Source organism: Lissotriton vulgaris, chromosome 8 (genome assembly GCF_964263255.1).
Source record: "Lissotriton vulgaris chromosome 8, aLisVul1.2, whole genome shotgun sequence".
Taxonomy (NCBI): domain Eukaryota; kingdom Metazoa; phylum Chordata; class Amphibia; order Caudata; family Salamandridae; genus Lissotriton; species Lissotriton vulgaris.
In genome coordinates, this window is record NC_141696.1 from 1,360,005,927 (window position 1) to 1,360,028,775 (window position 22,849).

General features: G+C 45.4%; 1 protein-coding gene across 2 annotated transcripts in view; it reads right to left on the minus strand.

Moving 5' to 3' along the window:
- Window positions 1-1,287: 1,287 nt before the first annotated feature.
- APEX1 (apurinic/apyrimidinic endodeoxyribonuclease 1) overlaps window positions 1,288-22,849 on the minus strand; it is a 41,867-nt gene continuing 20,305 nt past the window's right edge. For both annotated transcript variants that reach the window (XM_086935314.1, XM_086935315.1), the window contains exons 3-5: window positions 13,943-14,130; window positions 11,150-11,342; window positions 1,288-2,869 (exon numbers count right to left, since the gene is read on the minus strand). In XM_086935314.1, the coding sequence (XP_086791440.1) occupies window positions 2,355-2,869; window positions 11,150-11,342; window positions 13,943-14,130 (896 nt within the window). In that variant the 3' untranslated portion in view covers window positions 1,288-2,354. The remainder of the gene's footprint in view (window positions 2,870-11,149; window positions 11,343-13,942; window positions 14,131-22,849) is intronic.

Sequence of the window (22,849 nt, forward strand, 5' to 3'; positions counted from 1 at the left end):
ACATGGTGAACTAAGTTATGGCTACTAAATAAAACCTCAAAGCCAAAGAAATCCTTGAGTTTTGGTTAAAGAAACTAACAATAACATGGGCCCTCGTGACGAACTGCTTAAAACCTCCCCTGACGATAAATTACAGCACTGACACCATCAATGACACGAGCCAAATATGTTTTATCACCAAGTGAAAATAATCTGAACTACACACCTTACGCAGCTTACTGACAGCATGTCCAGGGGATGTGACACCCTTGGGTGCAGTGGAGCTATTTATTACAAGTGTTTTCCAGATTCAAGCTGGTGCTTTGAGGGATTAACAACATTAGGAATCTGCAGGTCAAAGTATTCATTGTTTCCAATTAACAGCAGAAATAGCTTGCGACTTCATTAATGTAAATTCACGATTGCCTGTGCCTTTACCACCAGAATACAATTAAGGATCTATCTCTTCACCAGTGTAAAAAAAAAAAAACTAACACCCCCAAACTACAGAATAAAATAATTTAAAAAAACTGCTGTTACCCAATGTTTGGTTCAGAGCTTTCTTTGGCATTTACATGCAATTCGCCCATGCAGCTTTCAGGCAAAGTGAGCTATGTAAGGATATAACATTACTAAATACAGAGGGTAGCTCCAATCAGGAGCCTGCCTGCAAAGGGAGGGGGGGGGGAGGGGGGTGGTTTCCTGACCATCTACCTTTGTGTGAAGGAAACTGAGGCTAACTCATTGAAAGAGATACTTTAGTCTCCTTCAGCCTCCTTGTAACCTTACTACATTTTAAAAAGACCTTACCGGACACAATTCCTACAGAACAGGACATGTCTCATTAGGCCTCCATTTTGAATCGTCAGATGGCTAGACACCGTGTAACACTAAGCAAAGGCCTGTCAATTCTTTCACAATTTGGTATATGCCAGATCTCTCCCATGGCTGTCATTATAAAAGAGTGTGCATTTGGAAAGCTACTGTACTTCCAACATCCTAATACAGTCTTAATTTTAGCCAACTTCAAAAATGTTGCACAGGACTGAAATAGTGTTGAAATCTTGCAAATTTGTTGTTATAATTATTGCAGGTGTCTGTGCAGGAAGATTGAGAGATTTGCCTCATTTTAAGAAAGGATTTTAAGCAGCAAAAGATTTTATGAAAGTCTATGTACTCTTCAAACATGAGAATGTAGCCATTTTTAGAATAATAATACAATATATATATATTTTTTTTAAACAACGGAGGACATAACAGTAAGGCGTTTTCAAAATAAGGGGTCCCACCACATCACTAGTTCTAGACTTTATATGATTTGGTATTTCATTTCTTTATTAAAAACAGTGGATATCAAAAGAAATCGGACCACTGAATCAAATTCACCATACAGAATTTTGGTATTTTTAATGCTGCATAGATGAAATTCACAATAGATACCTGAAATTCAAGAAGTCTCCTGTGTAGGACTTGTGAAACGTGTGTCTGCTATTGACAACTGCTGACTAATAGTGTTACTGGATGATAGCTTCTGAGCACGGCAATCACTGCATTGCTTTTAATAATACCTAAATGCTAAGTTACTAGCCTACAGTTTCTGGATCAACACCGCTGCTTAAGATGAAATTGCTTGACAGGATTAGAAATACTCATGTAACAATAATAACAAATAAAAAAATAGCACCTACACATTTTCGGCAAGAGCCTTTGCCGAATATGAGACACATTATAGGAAGCAAAAACACTATCAACAAAGATATTAATGATATCAAAAGCTAACTTCTAAAAGAGCCCTGCAGATCTGCATGCTATAAAAAAAGAAAACAGTTCCATCAACATTGAACAGTCTGTTGCAATTTGGACATGGCGTCAGAGATATTCTACAAGCTCTAAATTAAGTAACAAGTTCTTGTGATGACAACTGAATTGCCTGTTGCTATATAAATTGAGATACAACAGTGAAAAATGCTTTCGTGTTGTGTGTTTGGGGGAAATAGACCCAGACATTTTATACAGTGCTGTGCTAAAACAACAGTAAAAAAACTATTGAACTGAGGAGGTAAACTCTTACAAGTAGCAGATCTCTGTAAAAATACGGAAGCGAGTCCTAAACTTGCCTGGACCTGCTCACGCATTGATGAATCCAAACCAAATCGCTGCCGAGTGGACTTCATATGCAGACTGGGTGAAAACGCGCTGAAGAATGCTATGTAAAACCTATATGCAAACTTGTGTTTCATGGAGTAACAAATCTCTCATAACTTAAATGACATATCATGGCAGTTCTGAGGACAGATACCAAAGAACATACTACAGTAAAACATAACTAAGATGTTAACCCTTTGAGATCTGCTGTGACCCACCTGCAACATTTCTTACATGGCCATGTAGAGAGTAATGGGGCAATGGTCACTTCCTGTAACTTTGGAACGTATTTTACTGTCACACAGTTTGTCCTGAAGCGCCTTAGACAGCACAAAGTAATCAAGTCGCCAGCCTACATTTTTTCCACGGGCATTCATCATGTAAGTCCAGAAAGTGTAGGCATAAGGAACATCAGGGTAGATGTGGCGGAAGCTATCTATATAGCCATCAGCCAGCAGGGTACCGAAGCCTTCCCGTTCCTGAGGAGTAAAGCCAGCAGTCTTCTTGTTGCCCTTAGGATTCTTCAAGTCGATCTCCTGGTGGGCCACATTGAGGTCACCACACAGAATCAAAGGTTTCTTTTCATCTAGAGCCTTCAGGTAGGCACGTAAATCTATGTCCCATTTCTGGCGGTAATCCAAGCGAACCAAACCACGACCTGAATTGGGCACGTAAGCTGCCACTAAGTAGTACATGTCGAACTCAGCAGTGATTATTCGGCCTTCCTTGTCATGTTCCTCAATTCCTGCAAAAGCATAAAAAGTGTCATTTATCAACAATACATATGGCTACAAAGCAGAGAAGGTGATTCTCTCATACACGTAGTAATCCAGTTAGGAGTCTCGTTAATATATTAAAACACATTGCGTTTCTCTGCAAAAGCGGATTTGCAATTTTAGTTCTCCATTACATGATCTCCATCTTGATTACAGTCTCAAATTAGAAGTCTATAACAACTACTTGTAACTGTCCACAGGAGTTACTGTGAAATATTAAATACTTTCTTGTAACTACAATTCTTGCACTCATTTTATGTATTTCCTGGTTTTCATCAGGTTACATCAAACACTGCTTTATCTATTAACCCCCAGCCACAATAAACTCCCTTACCACATCAGCGCTACATAAGTGGAATGGTAGTTGGGTTGCAAGTTAATTTACAGAACAGATCAAAACTACTATTAAGGGAAAACAAAGTCTCTTACTCTTTAACAATATTTCTGTAGAACATAAATTAAAAAAATATATTATACACACAGAGGGATTTTGCTTCAGCCCTCTTCATCCATTCGTCCGTTCTAGTGTCATTCACATTTGCTTCCACAGACCACAGCGTACAGCGATGGGTCGGACCCACTTCAGCAATAGTCCATTTCGCATTGTGCGTGACAGCACTTTCCTGCTTTGCCTAGGAAGTACCGCACTTCAGTGCCAGGATTAGTGAGCCATTACTATCGTTTTTTAACTCCCATTTAATTATTTCTTATGCTTTTGCCAAGGTTTATCCTTTGCTTTCACTCTCTTTTTTGAATTCCCTTTTTAACCATCACACCACCTTTCCAAAGCCAGTCCTACTGACTTCATCAAGGTTGGCGTTTTTCATTAGGTACTTGAACTGATTCAAGTACAGACAATTCATGGCAAAACATTTATTTCTGACAGATGGTTAACAAAAGGAATTTCATCATCATGAGCAGTATGATTAATCATATTTTGAATCTGGCCCCAAACGGCCTACCACAGATGCTATTTAAAACAAATATAACCCTTTGGTGAGGATACCTAACCAACCTTTTTAACTGTGCATTAAGAAACTCAATCATACCGGACTCTTGGCGGGGCGCGATAATCCATCCGATTTACAAGCCAGGTTCTCATGCCTCTCCAAATAATTACAGATTAATCGCCCTTTTAGACATTGAGGCAAAACATTACGCAGGCATTTTATTGGAGGAGCGGAGAACCTGGGCAGAGCTGAACAACCTGATTCCAAGGAACCAAATTGGTTTCACGGCAAATTCGGGCACCATGACCAACCTATTGACATTGTCTATAATCATTGACAAAGCACTTATTACATCTAGGGCTGTTTTCTGCTGCTTTGTAGATTTCAAAGCCGCCTTTGACCGGGTCCCCAGGGCTGCTCTATGGGTAAAGTTAAAGAAATGGGGGATCCCAGCCAAACTTTTGGAGGCCATTATCCAATTGCACTCAGGCACATGGATACATGTGAAGCTGGGGACTGACGCACATCATCATCAAAATCATGACAACCAGAGGTGTCAAACAGGGATGTGTGCTGGCCCCACTACTTTTTAATTTGTTTATAGCAGACTTACCAGCTACCCTAGAGGAAATAAATAGTCACCCACCCAAGATCGGTGGCGTATCAATAAGTAATCTTTTATACGCAGACAACTTGGTCCTTTTTAGTCTCACCCGGGTAGGACTGCAAAGGCTACTAAACAAACTATACAGCTCCACCACTATGAATACTTTAGAGGAAACCTAAAGACAACCCAAGTGGTTATCTTCCGTAGAAAATGCAACATCGGGGCTGGATGGCTATACAATGATATGAACCTTACAAGTGGAAAAACATATACATATTGTGACGGGGAGGGACGCCACTGTGAGGAATACGGTGAAGAACAGGATACTTCACGAGACTGGTGGTCAGCTATTCCCTTGTCGCCCCTTTCTCTTCCCATTCAACAGCCTACCTCCCCTTATCCGGAGGAGTGGCCACTTGCAGACAATGAGCATTGTTGGGGAGACAAGAACGAAAAAGGACAAGGCGCCTTTAATTCCGCCTTTGAGGAAGACGAGACTCCGCCCATATGGATCGTCACTGAGCCAAAAGGAGGAGGACCCCGGAAGACGACGGACGGCGTTTCCCCGGAGAAGGACGGCAGTACGGAGTGGAGATTGAGAGCTGAATTGAAAAGTGGTGAAGAAGACGAAGAAGAAGCCCAGATGAGCCCAGCTGCGGACATCAAGCCAGGAGGCCAACGTCTCGGTGAATCGCCCCGCCACGTTCCCGCGGGAGGAGCGTGGCTAACAAAGGTACGGGGCAGAGTGGCGGGTTGGGTAGGTCGGAGTGGCCAGCCTAACGACTAGTGTATATACGTGTACAGTCTCCTTCTTCCTTTCCCCTCACGAGCACGACAGGCACAATACCGTCAGTTGTAAATACACTCCTCACTTGGTTTCCCTCACTCCCGGCCCCGAACGTCCTACGCAGGACATCCCAGTGATTGCCTTTCTTTCTCCTTTCTTTTACGGTCCCGGCCCACACTGAGGACACCGCCCGAGAAGGACATTGTTGAAACCATCGGTCTGGCGGAAACTCCTCCCCTGCGTGGACCAAACACCCTGGAACTCCCAGCTTTCCCCAAGGACGCGAGAACGGAGCCGGATGAGTTTGCACGAATAAGACTCTCTAGCAGGAGAAGAAAAGCGTATATGAAAATAAAACCCTCCCTAAAATCATTACTACAAGTGTCAGACCCAGTTTCTTCTACACCTCCTGCTCCCGGTCCAGTACACATATTTAGGGGTCAACTTTGACTCCAGGGGTTCCGTTGCTAAACATTGTAGCGAAATATCAATAAAAGCCATGAACCTTCAGGTGAATTTTTCGAAGCTCTCAAAAAAACTGCCCGGTCCGAGTTTATCACCACTACTGGAAGTCATGAGAGCAAAAATTGGGCCAACTTTGTCGTACGGCATTGAAATCTTTAGGGGAAAACTAAATGCCGATCTAAACCAACATGTGACCAAAATTTACTAAAAAACCATCCACATGCCTAAACCACTTTTGCAGCACAGATCAGATTAGAACTGGGACTTTTAAATTACGAATTTTTAAACACTGGCTCGTATTTGAATCTGTGCCACAAACTAAGACAAGCAGACCCAGGTACATTGGAGTCACTACTCTAGTTAGACATTTCATAGAAAAACCCAGGTGGCTCTTATGGCCGTTTTTTTAAGGACGCAGTCCAGTAAATGTCCGTGGGCGAATTATGGGATCTCAATATCAACTCCAGTAAGGCAGTTTTTAAAATCAGCATTAAGAAACGTATTCGAATGAGGTCCCTAATCGCTGATAAAGCTCATTTCGCTAAACGCAAACATGCATGGGCAATAATGAATTCTTATGGGCTGGCCACTCCCCTCCCTTATCTGTCCTGCACTTATCCCTTGCACTTAAAACTTAAATCATGGCTCTTAGATTGGGTGACTGGCAATTTTTAAAGGATCTACCCTCTTGGTGTCGAACGTCAGAGGATGTATTGTGCAGGGGGTGTGGCAAGACGGCTGAAACTTTAGAGCATGTAGTCTGTCTTTGCCTTGCTCTTATGCCACAGCGCAGACGAAAACTGAAAATTGAGTGGAACAGGCTGGGAACCCGGACGTGCAAGCAAGCAGTAATTGCAGCTCTGAATCCAGAAAATACAGTTTTAAACATAGGCTTTACAACTTTTATACGGTATGCATACCGCAATTTCACTCAATAACCGGAAGGGCCCGTCAACGTTTTTATTTTCAAGGAACACAGTCTACACTAAACTGCACTTTATTTTATGCTGCTAAAATTGTTTACATCTGACTGCACTTTACCATAAACTGCTGGTAGTTGTTGAACATTTGACTGTATCTATTAGCACAACATTGCTATCGTCATGACCACAAACTTTTTCGTCTAAATGGAATTGCTGACATTGTTGTTTTTGCATATCTTGCCTTTTTTAACATATGTATGCTATTGAAGTCCTCTAATGCAACTTGGAAGTTTTTATCTAGTCACTGTTTTTATGTTTTGCTCTTTTATAATAAATTGTACTGTTGCTGGTATTTTTGATGTGTACTTTTATGGATATTTTATATCCAAATAAAGGTTTCTTCTTGAAATATCTTGAATCAAACTTTCAAATTTCGATGAAAGGGCTCTAATTGGCATGTAAAGTATGGGCGTTATTGTTTCTAAAACTGATTGTTCTGACAAATAGCAATGCATAAGATCTTGGTACCGTCTATTTACAGCAGTGGCTAGAAAGGGAGCATTAGTAAGAAGGTGAATAATGCCTTAACTTAATTTCTAAAACAGTAAAGCGATCGATAGTTAAACCAAGCAATAAAAAGTAAGTGCATTGAACACCCAGTGAAAACGCACGGCCTAGTAACATTGTAAGATTAATGTATCTTAACACCAGAGCACCCGCTGAATAGGACCATTCAGAAACGTTAAAGTTTTGATTGTGTTGCTTGGATATGAAGAAGGTTGCCTGGTTTATCTGCGTTACCATGTTTCAGGTTTGATATATCCAAGAAATAAGTGTAATAATGTTCCCTGGAAAGATGAGCTTGCATGAACATTCAAAACGATATGGATAAGAGGCGAGAAAGGATATATTTTATAACAAGAAAACCCAGATCTTGTTCCGAATCTACGTCAATAGGTTTGCACATAATGCAAGAACAGTTTTAGAAGCATCAAATAATCTTAGATCTTCATTGGTTTCAAGTCTAGGAACATTTTAATCTCCTCTTAAAATCAGACATTAAACAAGAACGAGATAGTAAATGTCTAAAAAATGTTCTTTTATTAATCCTAAATAAGGAATGTACCTCCTCAAAGCTTCTAAAACCTAGAGGCCCAAGCAGGTCATCCGCAGGCTCAATGCCTGCAAGGTGTGTTTGGAGATCCCATTTTTTATTTGGATACATGTTATTTCATAAAATCTTTGTACATGCATGTAGCATGGCAGAACTAGTCTTTTGTATCATATACAGCACCTTGTATTAAGGAATAAAAAGGCCATGCTCATGCTAATATAGTCTGTAAAAAAATCAGCTGTAAAAATGGAGATAATATATTCATACATTTTTGTTTCTAGAAGCATTGGGGTCCCTAATCTTATTCCCAACACAGACCAATGGTAGAATTTAAAATCCAGTAGTCTCGGCCCACCCTTTAAATAACCAATAGTCTCGGTCCAGATGTTATTGTTGTATGACAAAGCCTCTTAATAGAACTATCATTTATGGTCTAATTTGAGCAGTCTACTTTTTAAAGGACCAACTGAAATAGAGAATTAATACTCACCGAGTTCTTCTTAGGGGTTACTTTTCCTATAGGGGCTTGTAATGGCAGAGTTTTTGGGCTCTATTTAGCAGTGATATAGACCTTAATCTTGCTCACATCTAGTATAGGTATTCTTAGCCTGTGTTGGCCCTTTTAAGCCCTTTCTTTCAGACCTAGAAGAGGATAGCTGCTTAATATGATAATAGCTTGACTTTAACCTGTCTATTGCCTATTGGCTTTGACATATTAGACACATTGGTATGGTTTATGTAGGTATTCTGGCAGAGCTAAGGAGCATTTCATCCCTTTCAGGCCTACAGGCCTAGAGCTAGAGGGACTCCATCTTGATGAAGCTGAGAGGCTTTTCAGGGTAAAGGCAAAGTTTATAGTTAAGGCTGTTGTGTGCTAGAGGAAAATCCAGTTAGGACTGCTTCTTATCCGAGAAATGTGTTTTTCTCTTGGGCCCAGACGTAACAAGCAGATGGCCACTGCGGTTGCGTGGAAGCCTGGGAGCTGGCACAGGAATTCGGTAGGAGACAGCCCTCTGTTGGAAATTTCCATGAGGGGAGAGGAATCCATATTAGCGAGCTACAGGAGAGGAGGAGTGGTCAGTTCAGTTTGGAGTTCAGTTCAGCGTGGTGTGCAGTTCAGCGTGGTGCTCAGAACAGCTTGGAGCACAGAACAGCTGGGAGCTCAGTTCAGCTTGGAGCTCAGAACAGCTTGGAGAGAGAGAGAGAGAGGATGTCTGCTGGAGCTGCAGAATAGAGTGCAGTTCTTGAATGGAGAAAGAAGGCAGACGATTGCTGAAGATGAGGAGAGAGAAAGCAGTGCAGAGGGCATCAAAGAAGGCTGTCAGCTGGAGCAACTGAACCAGAGGCGTGGTGATGTGGTGAAGGAGGGAGAGACAGAGAGAGCCCTAATCCCACCAGAGGCAGAGAGAGAAATCGTCCTTCTAATAGGTGAGGTAGTCTGAATTAGTTACACTTACAACACCTTAATCTTGTTCTTATTCCCTAGGCTATTGTATGTCTAACTAATCCTTTCACTTTCAGCGGAGTGTTCCTGTTATGTTTAATCCTTCTCTTTCAGCGGTGTGTTAAAGTTACTGCTAGTTATAGAGACCCCATAGTTTTGTCTATGTATACTTTATAATTGATACAATAAATGACCCCATTAATTAGTGAATTAGTGTGCATGAGTTTTTTTATGATAAAGCTAACCTGGCTTCTAGCCAGTTGCCGTTAAGCCACTGATGGATCAGAAGGGAGTAGGAGCGCTTAAATCAAGGAATAACTCAATCACATAGTGTGTATATCTTTGTCCCCATACAGTGAGGGTAATCCCCTTTCCTAGTGGTATTACTGTTTGAACAGATGCTACCCCTGATCAGGTAAGTAATAGTGAGGGAGAGAGGAGACCTGCAACTAGGGAACTAAGTTAGTACACCCTCCCATAATCCTATAAACAGCGTCTTCTGTTCCAAAGCATAGGTAACCTTTTTCTCCTAGTCAGATGTTACAGCCAGAACAGATGCTGCCCCTGATCCGGTAAGTCTGAATAAATAGAGAGAACAGGGAGCCCTTGAGCTAGGGAATTGTTGACACTAAGTAATTCGGCTATCCCATAATATCATTGTAGTAGCAGACCCTTAGTGAAGAGACTTCCCAATATATATATATATATATATATATATATATATATATATATATATATATATATATATATATATATATATATATATATATATAGGTGTTCATAGGAATGTGGTCGTCGTTGATATGCGGCGTTAGTGAGAACACTGGGTAGGAGACCAGTGTGTATATCCACAAGATTGTGGCTTGAATAAGTGAGAGCGTCAGGTGGGAGACTGGCGTGGAGGTTTGCCGGATTGCGAACCGTTTGGAAATAAGGGAGAGCACTGGGGCTGCAGACCCACGTGTGTAGACGCACCGGATTGTGTGTCATATCTGCCCCAGGGTAGATTAGTCTGGGTCTGAGTGGCCGCGAGACTATAAGTTATTCTTAGTATCCCTATAGATTTAGTGGTGTTTTTAATAATATGAGCTTGTATATTGCGAGTTCCCCATCCTCAGGTAGGTACCCAGGTGCCTGGATAGTTGGTCCTGAGGAGGGATGTGATTACGTTCTGGCTGGGTTGGAGGGGCCCCTAGGGGCTGATTCCATCTAATCAGAAAATCCAGCCATAACAGGGCTGTAGCTCAAAAATAATTAGTCGCACTCCAATTTTTCCAGGGGCACACATAGGACTAGATGAAAACACAAGGGTCACTGGTCCAAACAAGACTAACCAGTACATGGTCTTTTTGGGCAACTTCATGACCACAACTGTAAAATTGTGATTTTTTTCCTAATATCAAAAAAAGCAATGGCTCTGAAATTAGGGCAATTTGCTTCAGCAGAGCGGTCTCACGTCATAAATGTTAAGAAAGACTGACTCCTTGCTCTTCTAGACTCAATGGGAAATAAGGAATACAGGTATATAACAGGTGTGGTAAGAAGGAAGGGGGCTAACCACCCTCTGTGTTGTCTCATAAGTAGGCAGCTACATGACCAGAATTGTGTAGCTTAGATGACCTGTTGGCTGCTGTGCAACATCTGCCCTTCAGTTCTTAGACACGGGTCCTCCTGAGGATCCTGACACAAACAATTCAGCTCCTCCTCCAGGGATATATACATTCTTCTCTGCAGGTCACAGTAGCAAGGCCACTCCCCAGCCTTCCCAGTTGGTCACTTGATTTTGTTCACTTCTAAATTTCTAATCCTCAGTCAGAGTAGCGCTGGCTTGTCGTAGGAGTTTTCAGGGACAGAAAAGGGGATGTATCCAAATAAACACAGAACATTTACTATATGGACACGAAACCACACCCACATTAGATACTACTCTCTTGCAAGTATTGCAGACCTTCTGCTTACCTATGCCAAAGGTGACCTTAACTGGTTTGTTCTTGCACAGCATGGCTACCCCACTGTAGCCTTCCTTCTCGTCAGAACTGGCCCAGTACTTGTGGGGATACTCGGACATGTCCTTGATGTCAGCTGGCAGGGCCTTCTCTGCACACTTGGTCTCCTGGAGGCAAAGGATGTCTGGGTCCTCCTGCCGCACCCACTGATGGAAGTCAAAGGAAGAGTAAAATGTTAAAGTGATTTCATAGACAACCATGAAGTACAAGTGCCTGGATATTTCAGTTAACAAGGGTGGGGTGGCAAAGGGGGTAATGAGGTAGAGGAAGATAGTGATTCGACGAGACTACACCACTTGCTGCAATGCATTACCAATGAAGGTACAGTGGAAAACCAGCATTGATTACTTACATGGTCATATCCTCCTATGATATCAAACAGCTGTTTACTTACTTGAACAAATTCATGACATTGCTCCATATCGCCCATATATGTCCTAGATGCCATAGCTGGCCACACACAATATAGAAACTGAAGACGCATTGATCAACCCGCAGTTGCGGTCAGCCCACTTGTTTATCTCCTTTATCTCAACAACCAACGAGCCTATAATAACCAGACCTAACAAATCACACCTAGGAATTAGACAAAATATGCACTGAAGAGTTTGATGCACTGTACACATCAACGAAGAATACCCCCTGACATGTTTCAGAAACCAAAGTCTTGATACAAAAGTACCCGCACATCATCGTATCCACCTTTCACACGTTCGCTCCCTTCCAAACCCAAAAGCCAATGGCTGGCATTAAATCCACAAACAAATGGTGTAAAGGGAACCTAGGAGTACTTAAACGCATCAGCTGTAATCTGGAATGCCAAATACGGAAATCAAGGGCAGGGAATGATTAAATGCTTTCACAAGATGTGCAGGATGAACCACTACAAAGACATCAAAAGAACCAAAAAATTCTACCTTTTCAACCGTATAAACAAAGCCAAAAAAATATAAAACTTGGGGAATCTTCAAGATTTACTGGAGATTACATAACCAGTAGCCTTGAAAAGTCGCTTTTGGAAGATATTAGCCACGAAGACCTCCTGCTGTAATTTCCCGAAATTCCCAAACAATTTGGACTCCATCTCGATCACTCCAAGCTTCTCTGAACCTGCCTCTAATTCAATTCTCCTTCACTCAACGCACAGAGAAGTAGCAAGAATGACACTCCTCTGCTCAATATATCATTCACCCACTCGGATGTGCTGGCCAACAATACACCCATCTCCTACACTTTCCCAACAAGATCATGAAAAGTAAACTACCAAATTGCTCCAAGAATGCATCAAACTAAATCTCATCCTTCCATCAGGCTTCAGACAAACAAAAGGGCACCACAACGGCACAGAAGAGCTGCTTTTGTTCTTTGTCACAACAAAATGATTGGGGAAGCATCACTGGCTCAGCCTTAGAATGATTTGATTCTTCCTCCTGCCAAGTCAAACGTATTATTAATTGGGACAACGAACAGTCCTTTAGGAAAGTGTGCGATACCTCAAGCATTATCTGTCACATCTACTCTTCAGCAACAACATGGACCGGTCAACCCTGCTCTTAGAATCCACTTTCAGCAGACCCCGCCCCACACTCACACACACTGAGATTTCGCAAATAACATATTTCCAGTCAAATTGGCAGAATACTGTAGTGCCCACAATATCAAACAAACCTGCCCAAAAAAATAAAAAACTGTATATACCGTGGTGTTTGTTACTTCCTTCCTCGGTTCAGGGAAACGCTGATTAGCCACCCAGATCAAATAGTGAATATAGCAAACATTAAGCGGAGACTGTTTATATTATTTGCAACAGAAATCTCCCTGCTGTGCATGGTCCCATTTGACTCTTTGGCTGCCTAAGAAGTCCTGAGATAGGCACAGATTAGCACAGCAGGTACTACCGCTGTGCTGCAGGAGACCCGGCCAGGTGATACCGCAGCTGCACCTCCCGTTTGGGTGAAGTGTTTTTCACTGGTGGCCCAAGCAGAGTGTTTGCCATATGTGACCAAAACATAAGTTAGGTGCCAGAGCTACGGTCGGCTCCATGCAAACTCTGCTCGCGGATCACATCATCACATGCCACTTGTGCCTTTGGGCATGGTGGCGCTTGATTACCAGAACTTTCTCAGTTCAACCCAGGCCCTGTGAACTATACAAGAATGCAGGTCCGCAATGATAATTGTTTATCAGTATAATTGAGAAATGGTTTTAATTATGTTTTCAACAGAAACTTTGCTCTACAGGTTTATTTATTTATTTAGTATTTTGTAGAGCGCACAGCTACCTCCGACGGAGGTGTCCCGGCGCTGAAGACCTTATCTCTGAAGAGTCAGGGGAGTGTGAGAGGAGGCAATTAAGATTAAATTTGGGAGAAAAAACAGGTTTTCAGTTTTTTTCGAAATAGGGATTCTGATGTCAGAAATCTTAACTCTGTAGGTAGTTGGTTCCAGAGTTTGGATGTCGCAACTGCAAGAGGTTGGTGATTTTCTGGAAGTTCCATGACCCCTGATAGGCTACACTGGTTACGGCAACGTGTACTCATATTGACTCTGTCACTGTTGATGTGGGTCTGCGCTGAGAGAACTTCAAATAGAGTTCTGAATGGACAATATAGAAGGGGCTTTCAAGAACTTATGCCGGTTCGATTGGAATCACAAAAGCTTTTAGGAAGAACAAACGTCAATGAATCAAAGAGGGCAGAATGCATTCCTTCTTGGAGCGGATGTACGACTGGAGACGCGGAACTCACATCTAGGCCATTCTTCTTCACCCAGGCCCGCAGCCCATCGACATTCCAGGAGCAGATTTTCAGGTTGGACTTTCCCCCACTAGCAGATGTCAACTTTTCAGGAGGGTCTTCATAGATGGCTGGTGCTTCTGGTTCCTTCTCCTTTCCTTTCCCACCTCCTTTCTTGCCCTTCTTACCCGCTGGTTCTGCTAAAAAGGAAGAAACAATGGAAGCAAATGATTTGGTTAAAACAAGACTGAACTGGTCAAGGGTCCTTGTAAACCTATAGATAAAGGAGGAAAGGAGCATGTCTTGGCTACACAGATTCAAGAGTAATTCAATAAGAAACCAGTTTAAAAGCAGGATGTTTTAAATGCCGGTCTGGAGGCTGAACTCTTGCAGTACTTAAACCCAGAACCACATATTGTGGTATAACAGGAAGAGCTCACCTTAATATTCCTTTAACAGCTAAGCCAGTGCTTCATTTTAAAGTAAATTGGCACAGTAGTGAGAACATAGACGGAAAAGGGTGTCAGAGTGTGAAATGTTCTCATGGCATCCTTTGGTTATTGCATCAGATGGACATACTTCCTCCACACATAGCTTTTTAATGCTCAGTTAGCTGGATCAATCTGGTCAACAGTATAAAAAGCTGCAAGGGCAGCCCATGGCCTGACCCATAACAATGTGTCTTGTGCCTTCTGCCACCTTTGATGCAGTCTGCTAGTTCTGGCAGCAGACATTGTGATGCAACAACTCAACTAGGTTATAGGTGATAACATTTGAGCAATTATATCACTTTACAGGTGATGTCACAACTAGATCGTAATAAGTAAATTAACAACCACTTTTCATACAGAGATTGCAGACATTGTGTATTAAATGGTAAAATCCATAAGCATACTGGGGACCAAAAGTCCCATATACAGGGCACTAATAGTAAAAAACAATTCAGGGTTAATTTGGCTGTTGCAGGTCCAATCATGGCCAGACATTTAGGCTCTGCCATTTCACCCATTGCCCTACAATTTGCATCTTACATTATTATTCAATCAGTGACTGGCCACTTGATTTTGTGAGGGAGTGACAAGCACCAAGGCAGTTTTGGGTAGCCCACTGTGCAAATGATGACAGGGAACAACAGGAGGCCTTACATTTTACCAACCCTTCTGTGTGCTAGAAGATGCGTATGCAGGCAGGTCTCTAAAAGAATGTAGCCGGAGGCGCTTTGCAACACTGCCCGCGACCCACTCTTTACCATCCATTACGTGATAGGATTTGTGGAGGACTAGACTAGGCAAAAAAATGGGACCTTGCAGCAGCAGGCACAGCCAGCGCAAGCATAGGTTTAGATTACCTTGACGAAACATGTGCCGGCTGGTCATTGGCTTTTGAAGTTACCTTTAAACAAAGGAAGGTCAAATACAATCCTTTGAAAAACAAAAAGACTTTCCATCATGTCCACTTTCTTTCATTTACTACCTATTGTGTTCTTTTGATTAAGCATGATGGAGTAGTTTCTGTCCTGTAACTCCAGTTCTGTAGTAGGGGTATCTCTGTTATAGTCATAATCTAGTGAATAGTCCCGCCCATGTGCGTGAACCCCGGAGCAATCAAAATAATCTCTTAAAGTGTCGAAAAAATGCAGAACTGCACAGACAGTTAAGAGAGAATTAAAGACAGATAATGCAGCCTATAACCAGGCTACACTGTCCAGTACTTCAACTAGAAATTCCACCAAAAATCCACAAACAGCAAAGTCTGTCCAGATTTCCCTTGCGTCAGCAGTAAAAACCCTCTGGGATGATAGAGAGGAAGACATGGACCTTGGTCGCCTAGCAACGGATAAACTCAACACGCTCCCATCGGAAAACCACGAGATTTAAGGGCGTTGAGAATTCGGCAGCACCACCAGCTGTTTCACGACCGAGCGGCGCCGGTCAAGTGGACCTAGGTATAGAGGTAACGTCCAAGCGCTACCGAGGTAAGGGACTGATAGGGCTTGAGGTAACCTAAATTCCGGGGTGGTGACGTTGTGAACTTGCGGAACACGTCTGCTATCCACGGATATGCTGCCACACGGGGGGTCATGGGGGAGTGGCCCTCTACCGGGCTGTTAGCACAGACTTGAGGCCGCTACAGGACCCGGGTGTCTAACCGTCACGGTAGCCATCCCCGGTAGCCGCGAGGGACTGGCGGCCCCCTACTCGCGTCTACCCCACCTTGGGCTACTGTGGACGCGGTAGTTTGGTCTGCTTGGGCATGTCATTTCCAAGACACCGCGGATTACCATCGGGGGGGCACTATGGAGGCCGTGATATCCCGAGTAGGTCCGGCTGCACTCTCGGCTGGGCTGCAGTTCACCACGAGTGGCGCGCTGCCGCTGACATCCCCGCCTGACTTCTAAACGTCCCAGCAAGACTGGTTGTGTGTTCGCATTGTTCCATCACGGTAATGAACCTAAAACGCCCAGAGTTAAGACTAAAACTCTTCCTAAGATCCTCTTACTATACCCCATCCCTACAGATCTCCAGTCGACAACGCAGGTCCCACTTAAGCAGACTGTGGGGACCTTCAACAGCGACTGAGGGGAAGTCTATGGGTTTCGACTTTCTTTTTAGTCTTCGTGATCTCCCATTAATATACAGGAGATCCCTCTTTATTGGCACAGAAGTCCTTAAATTATCTACTGTATTTAATTATTTTAACCGCACTGTTTGGGAAAGGGTGCGGCGGCAAGTCCACATGGTGCGCCACCCCCGATCTTCTTTTTAAACACAGTCTTGCAAACAGACTCCACCTCTCTCCTCTGTTATAGTTATTCACAAATCTAGGTGAAAACATAACTAGTGATCCCATATATTTGGGATTAGTTGTTAACGCTTGACAAAAAAAGCCACCATCAACTGTTTTTTCTCTCATCTCCCCACAGGGCGGACTATGATACAGGAACTCCTCCTGTCCCAGATCCTGTCCCCTCAGGTTGTATTCACCTTGTTTCGCAGCCCAATTTGGGCTCCGTTTGAGTTTATGAGCACCCCTTTATGGTCCTGAAGAATTGCTGTGATGGCATGAAACATGTCGACCTGATCACTTTTGAGGGTGAACGGGCCTCCCACACATTGATTGGTTGAATCCCCATACCCCTCTTAGTTTTAATAAAGTATGTAGCTACAGGAATAAAATTGCCCAGAGTAGACTACACTAACTTTTTTTAAAATCACCTCACTTCACACTCACAACTTTATCACTAGGGCCCCTCACACCCACGCAAACAACGGCAACGGAATAAAAGACCTCCTAAAAAGTGTAGCACTGAGTGCTACCCGTCAGGCATTGCAGCGCCGGCTTGGCGCAGGAGCAGGAAGCCGATGATGACACGATACAATCGGTTGGTGATATGACAGTAGCCGTAAAACCATCCTGTTGTGTGAGGTTTCCCTAAATTCCAAAAAGGGATACTTTTCCCTGAATTCCACATACAACCACTCTTGGAGAGAAACAGACAGACCGCTCCTTATTAGATTTAAACTACCCCCCAGGGGAACTTTGTGCAATTGTGTTGGACATGGACAGACAAGCCCCATAGGCTGCCATTATGTGGCTCAAAACAGGATACTGTGCCTTTAAGAGAACTTTCCAGAATTTCACAGTATCCCAGAATGCACTGCAGGTCCCTTTTACTTTCAGTTCTTTTGGAAGGCGTAACACGCCAGACCTGTAGCATTCCTTACATGAACATATCTCTCTCTCCACCGGGGAGGAGGGCGGGCGCTTATGACTATAGCAGAGATACCCCTACTACAGAACTGGAGTTACAGGACAGAAACTACTCCTTCTGTAGTAGGGGATCTCTGTGTATAGTCATAATCTAGTGAATAGAATGGCAAGCCCATCCCCACACCAAAGCGGCGGTGGAGAAACGAGAAATAACACCACTATTGTGCGAACAGATTTCGCAGCGAAGCCTGCCCAACCTGAGCGTCTGCCCTGGCATCAGTGTCCAGGCAGTAATGCTTAGCAAAGGTATGGACCGACTTCCAAGTGGCGGCCTTGCAGATTTCTGCAATAGGAAAATTACAGAGCAAAGCCATTGTGGCAGCTTTGCCCCTGGTGGAATGAGCCTTAGGTTTACCCCCTAAGGTCTTATTAGCTTTCTGGTAACACCGTTGTATGCAGGACACAATCCACCTAGAGATGGACTGCTCCGAGGTAGCAAGACCCGTCCTGAGTGAACCATAATTGATGAACAATTGGTCTGACCTACGAATATCTTTGGTCTTATCCAGATAAAATTTCAACACCCTCCTAACATCCAGGGAATGTAAAGACCTTTCCGCTGGAGATTAAGGATTCTGAAAAAACGTAGGCAAAGTTATAGTCTGGTTGACATGAAAATCAGAAATAACCTTGGGAAGAAACTTAGGGTGAGTGCGCATAACAACCTTAGCAGCATGAAATACAGTATAAGGTTCCCGGCAACACAACACCTGAATTTCACTCACCCTGCGGGCCGATGTAATGGCCACGAGGAACGCCGCCTTCCAGGACAGGTGCTGCAGCGAAGCCTTATGAATAGGTTTATTTTTATTTATTTACAAAGTTTTATATAGCGCTGGCTAGACCCGGAGGTATCAGAGCGCTTTACATGAAGATCAGCGAGTTACAGGTTACAAAGTTACAACAATTTGAATCAAAGAAACAGAGGGAGGAGGTGGAGGAGGGAAGGAGACACAAACGGGGAGACGAGGAAGACAATGCCAGATGACCGGCTGGGTAGGTGACGGCCAAGGGGCCAGACTCCTCTATAGCTGCATAGGACAGCTCCACCGGGCATCGGCCAAGGTTGCTCAGGCTCAGGTTCAAAAGGCTCCTTCATCAATCTGGACAGCACCACATTCAATTCCCATGAAGGCGAAGGAAGCCGGACAGGAGGGAATACTTTCTTCAAGCCTTCCAAAAAATCTTTGATCACAGGGATCTGGAAGAAGGAAGTCTGTGAAGGGCATTTCCTGTAGGCAGTCAATGAAGCGAGATGAATCTTAATGGAATGAACATTAAGGCCAGACTGCGCCAGATGTAGAAGGTAAGGAAGAATGACGTCTTCCTTGCACGTTGTTGGGTCATAGTTCTTGGACTTGCACCAGATACAGAACCTCTTCCACTTGTAAGTATAGGAAGTCCGAGTAGAAGGTCGCTTAGCCTCCTTCAGTATGTCCATGCAATCATCTGGTAGATTCAAATGGCCATATTGCACTCTCTCAGGAGCCATGCCGCCAAACTCAAAGATGAGAGGTTCGGGTGCAACATCTGCCCCCCGAACTTCGTGAGAAAGTCCGGCCTGCACGGCAGCCGTATGTGCGGAAGGAGAGACGGGTGAAGCAGGTCTGTGAACCACCACTGCCTGGGCCATTCCGGGGCAATCAGGATCATCCGTGCCCTGGACTGGGACGGCTTGATGAGCACCGCTGGAATCAGGGGAATAGGTGGAAAAGCGTACAGAAAGCTGTTCGACCAGTTGATCCATAGCGCATTCCCCAGCGTCCCTTGCTGGTAGTACCTGGAGGCGAAGTCTCGGCATTTGCTGTTTTCGGCGGTGGCGAACAGATCTACGTCTGGAGTCCCCCACCTTTCGAAGACTTCTCCTAGTACTTCGTCGTTTATGACCCATTCGTGGTTTTCCTGAATCAGTCTGCTCAGTGCGTCTGCCTGAACATTCTGCACACCTGGCAGATGGGTAGCCGTTATCGTCAATCCTCTGGCCAGAAGCCAGTGCCAGATCGCCTGCGCCTCCTGCGACAGAGTGCGTGATCTCGAGCCCCCCCTGCTTGTTGAGGTAATAAATCGTGGTCGTATTGTCCATCTGTACAAGCAGAGAGTTGGTCTGGAAGGACGGATGAAAGGCCTTCAGTGCCAAGTGAACAGCTCTGAGTTCCAGGAAGTTGATATGGTACATGGACTCCATCGGGGACCATGTTCCTTGAATCTGCAAGTCTCCCGAATGCGCTCCCCAGCCGTGGAGAGAGGCATCCGTCACGATAGTCTGAATGGGAATGTCCTTGTGGAAGGGAACCCCTCTGAAGGAGATTCTCCGCTGAACACCACTACTTCAGAGACTGAAGAGCATGCAGAGACAGTCGTATCTTGTCGTCCCAAGATCCTTTCCTCTGGTCCCACTGGTCCTCCAAGCACTCCTGCAGCGGTCTCATGTGCAGCCGTGCATGAGGACTGAGGAAGATACAAGAGGCCATCGACCCCAGTAGAGAAGACACCGTCCTCACTGTTGTAGATGGAGCGGTCATAAGAGCCTCAGCCTTCCGAAGGATCGATAGTCGTCGCTCCTCCGAAGGAGACACGCTTGCTGACAGCGTATTGATGGTGGCTCCCAAGTACTGAATGCACTGGACCGGAGTCGGGACAGACTTGGACATGTTGATGTGCAACCCCAGCTTGTTCAAGAGAACACACGTCTTCTGGAAGTGTGCTTGAGCTTCCGAGAAGGAGGAGGCCTTGATCAACCAATCGTCCAGGTACGGGTAGACAAACACCTTGTTCTTCCTTAGGTGCGCCGCTACCACTGCCATGCACTTCGAGAATGTTCTGGGCGCAGATTTCAGCCCGAATGGCAGTACTGTGTACTGATAATGATTGGTGCCGACTTGAAATCGCAGAAAATTCCTGAGTTTGCATGTAATGGGCACATGGAAGTACGCATCCTGTAGGTCTATTGCACAAAGCCAGTCTCCCTGTTGCAACTGAGGATAAATCTGATGCAACGACAGCATGCAAAACTTTTCTCTGCGAATCCACTTGTTTGCCTGTCGCAAGTCCAGAATGGGCCTAAACTCGTTCTTGTCCTTCCTGCAAACCAGGAAGAACCGGGAGTACAGACCTCTTCCTCTTTGAGACAGAGGTACGTCTTCTATCGCCCTTTTCCATAACAGGATATCGGCCTCCGCCTGGAGCTCGCGCAGTTGATACTGTGAGCTGACCGGAGGGATCACTGGAGGCGGGCTGATGAACCGAAGACTGTATCCATTGCAAACATTATTCAGCACCCACTTGTCCTGAGTAATTTTTCTCCACTCTGCCAGAAAAAATTGAACGCTTCCTCCCACCGGAGCGGGTAACGGATGAAGGGGAAGTAACAGCTCAGGGTCGCGACCCGGCCGGGCCCTTGTTCGTGGTAGAGGACTGCTGTCCCCCTCTACCCTTCTGGCGTTTCTGGAAGGGTCTCCGGAACTGCTGCTGTTGCTGCTGCTGCTGTCCCGAAGACTGCCCTCGTCCTCTTCCTTGTGCACCGAACCATCTCTGGAACGGGCGGTAGGACTTCTTTTCTTTGGGCTTCTCCAAGCCCACAGCCGTAAGGGTCTCCGCCTCCGCCTTCATGCGGGCCATCTCATCATCTGCGTGTTTTCCGAACAAGGTTTCCCCGGAAAATGGCAGATTGGCCACCCGCTGCTGGGCCTCCGGCTTGAGTGACGTGAGCCTGAGCCAAGCATGGCGCCGCTGACTGATCCCATGACAGTAACCATGGTCAGCCAACAGGGAGACATCCGCCGCTGCGCTGATGACCTGATTTGACACCAGCATCCCTTCCTTGAGGATCTCTTGGAAGTCCTCCCTCTTGTCTCTTGGTAGCAGTTCCACGAACTGTTGCAGGGAGTCCCACAGGGCTCGGTCATAACGTCCTAGCAGCGCCGCATCGCTGGACGCCTTCATGGCCGTGGACTCAGTCCCACAAGCCTTCCTTCCAGCCGAGTCGATCCATCGACTTTCTTTATCTGGCGGCACGGTGGAGGGCGGGGAGGTAGAGTGTAACTTCCTGGCCGCCGTTACTATCACCGAATCCGGTACTGGATCTATCCTCAGAAAGGCAGGGTCCGAATCCGGGGCCCTGTACTTCTTCAGAAGTCGGGAGGGAGCGGCCTTCACTACCGCTGGTGTGAGGAACAGCTCCTCTGCAGGTTCTAGCAATCCAGGTACTAGTGGTAGTAGAGGGCGAGACAAATGCTTCTTGTGAAGCGTTTCGAATATCACGGACGTCGTTGGTGTTGGAGCCGTCACCGTGATACCCAATTTTGCAGCCCCCCTCAGGAGAACCTCCTGGAATGTGCTTATGTCGTCCACTAGAGACACCCTGATCCCAGGGGAGTCCGATAAAGTCGGTGAGTAGGAGCGGGTCCTGGAGGAGTCCGTGCGGGACCTGGAACCCCGCCTCCTATGGCGACGCCATGATCTGGTGGAGGATCTACGTCGACTCCTCGATCTTCCTCTCCGTCCGGAGCGTGATCGGGACTTCCTCGGCCTCGGTCGATCCGCCGGTTCCACAGGAGTGGGCGACTTAGGCTTGGCCGGGGACTTCGGCTTAGGTGTCCCCTTGGGAGGGGTCGGAAGTCTAGGCAGTGAGACAGACCTCGGAGGAACCGGAGGCGGCTTTTCTGGTAACCGAGATCCGGGCTGAGGTGGTGGTAACGGAGGAGGAGTAGGGTTCCTCGGAGGGGGACCCCTCGGCAATGGAGGCGGTGGCGTAACCTGCCTCTGTGACGGGGTATATACCTCGGAATACACCGAGCCCGGAGAACTGCCTTCTTTATCAGCCTGGGACGTTGGCGAACCTCCCATGGCGTCAGGCCTCCTTCCACCTTTCTTCGGCGTCGAAGAACGGCGACCGGACGGCGAGCGTCGGTCCTTGACGTCGAGCGTCTTCTCCTCGGCGTCGAACGCCTTCGCCTCGATGGCGACCTTCTGCGCCTCGACGGCGATCTTCCGTGCCTCGACGGCGATCTTTGCCTCGACGGCGACCTGTGCCTCGACGGCGATCCGCTCCTCGATGACGAGGAGCTCCTCGATGACGAGGAGCTCCTCGATGACGAGGAGCTCCTCGATGACGAGGAGCTCCTCGATGACGAGGAGCTCCTCGACGAT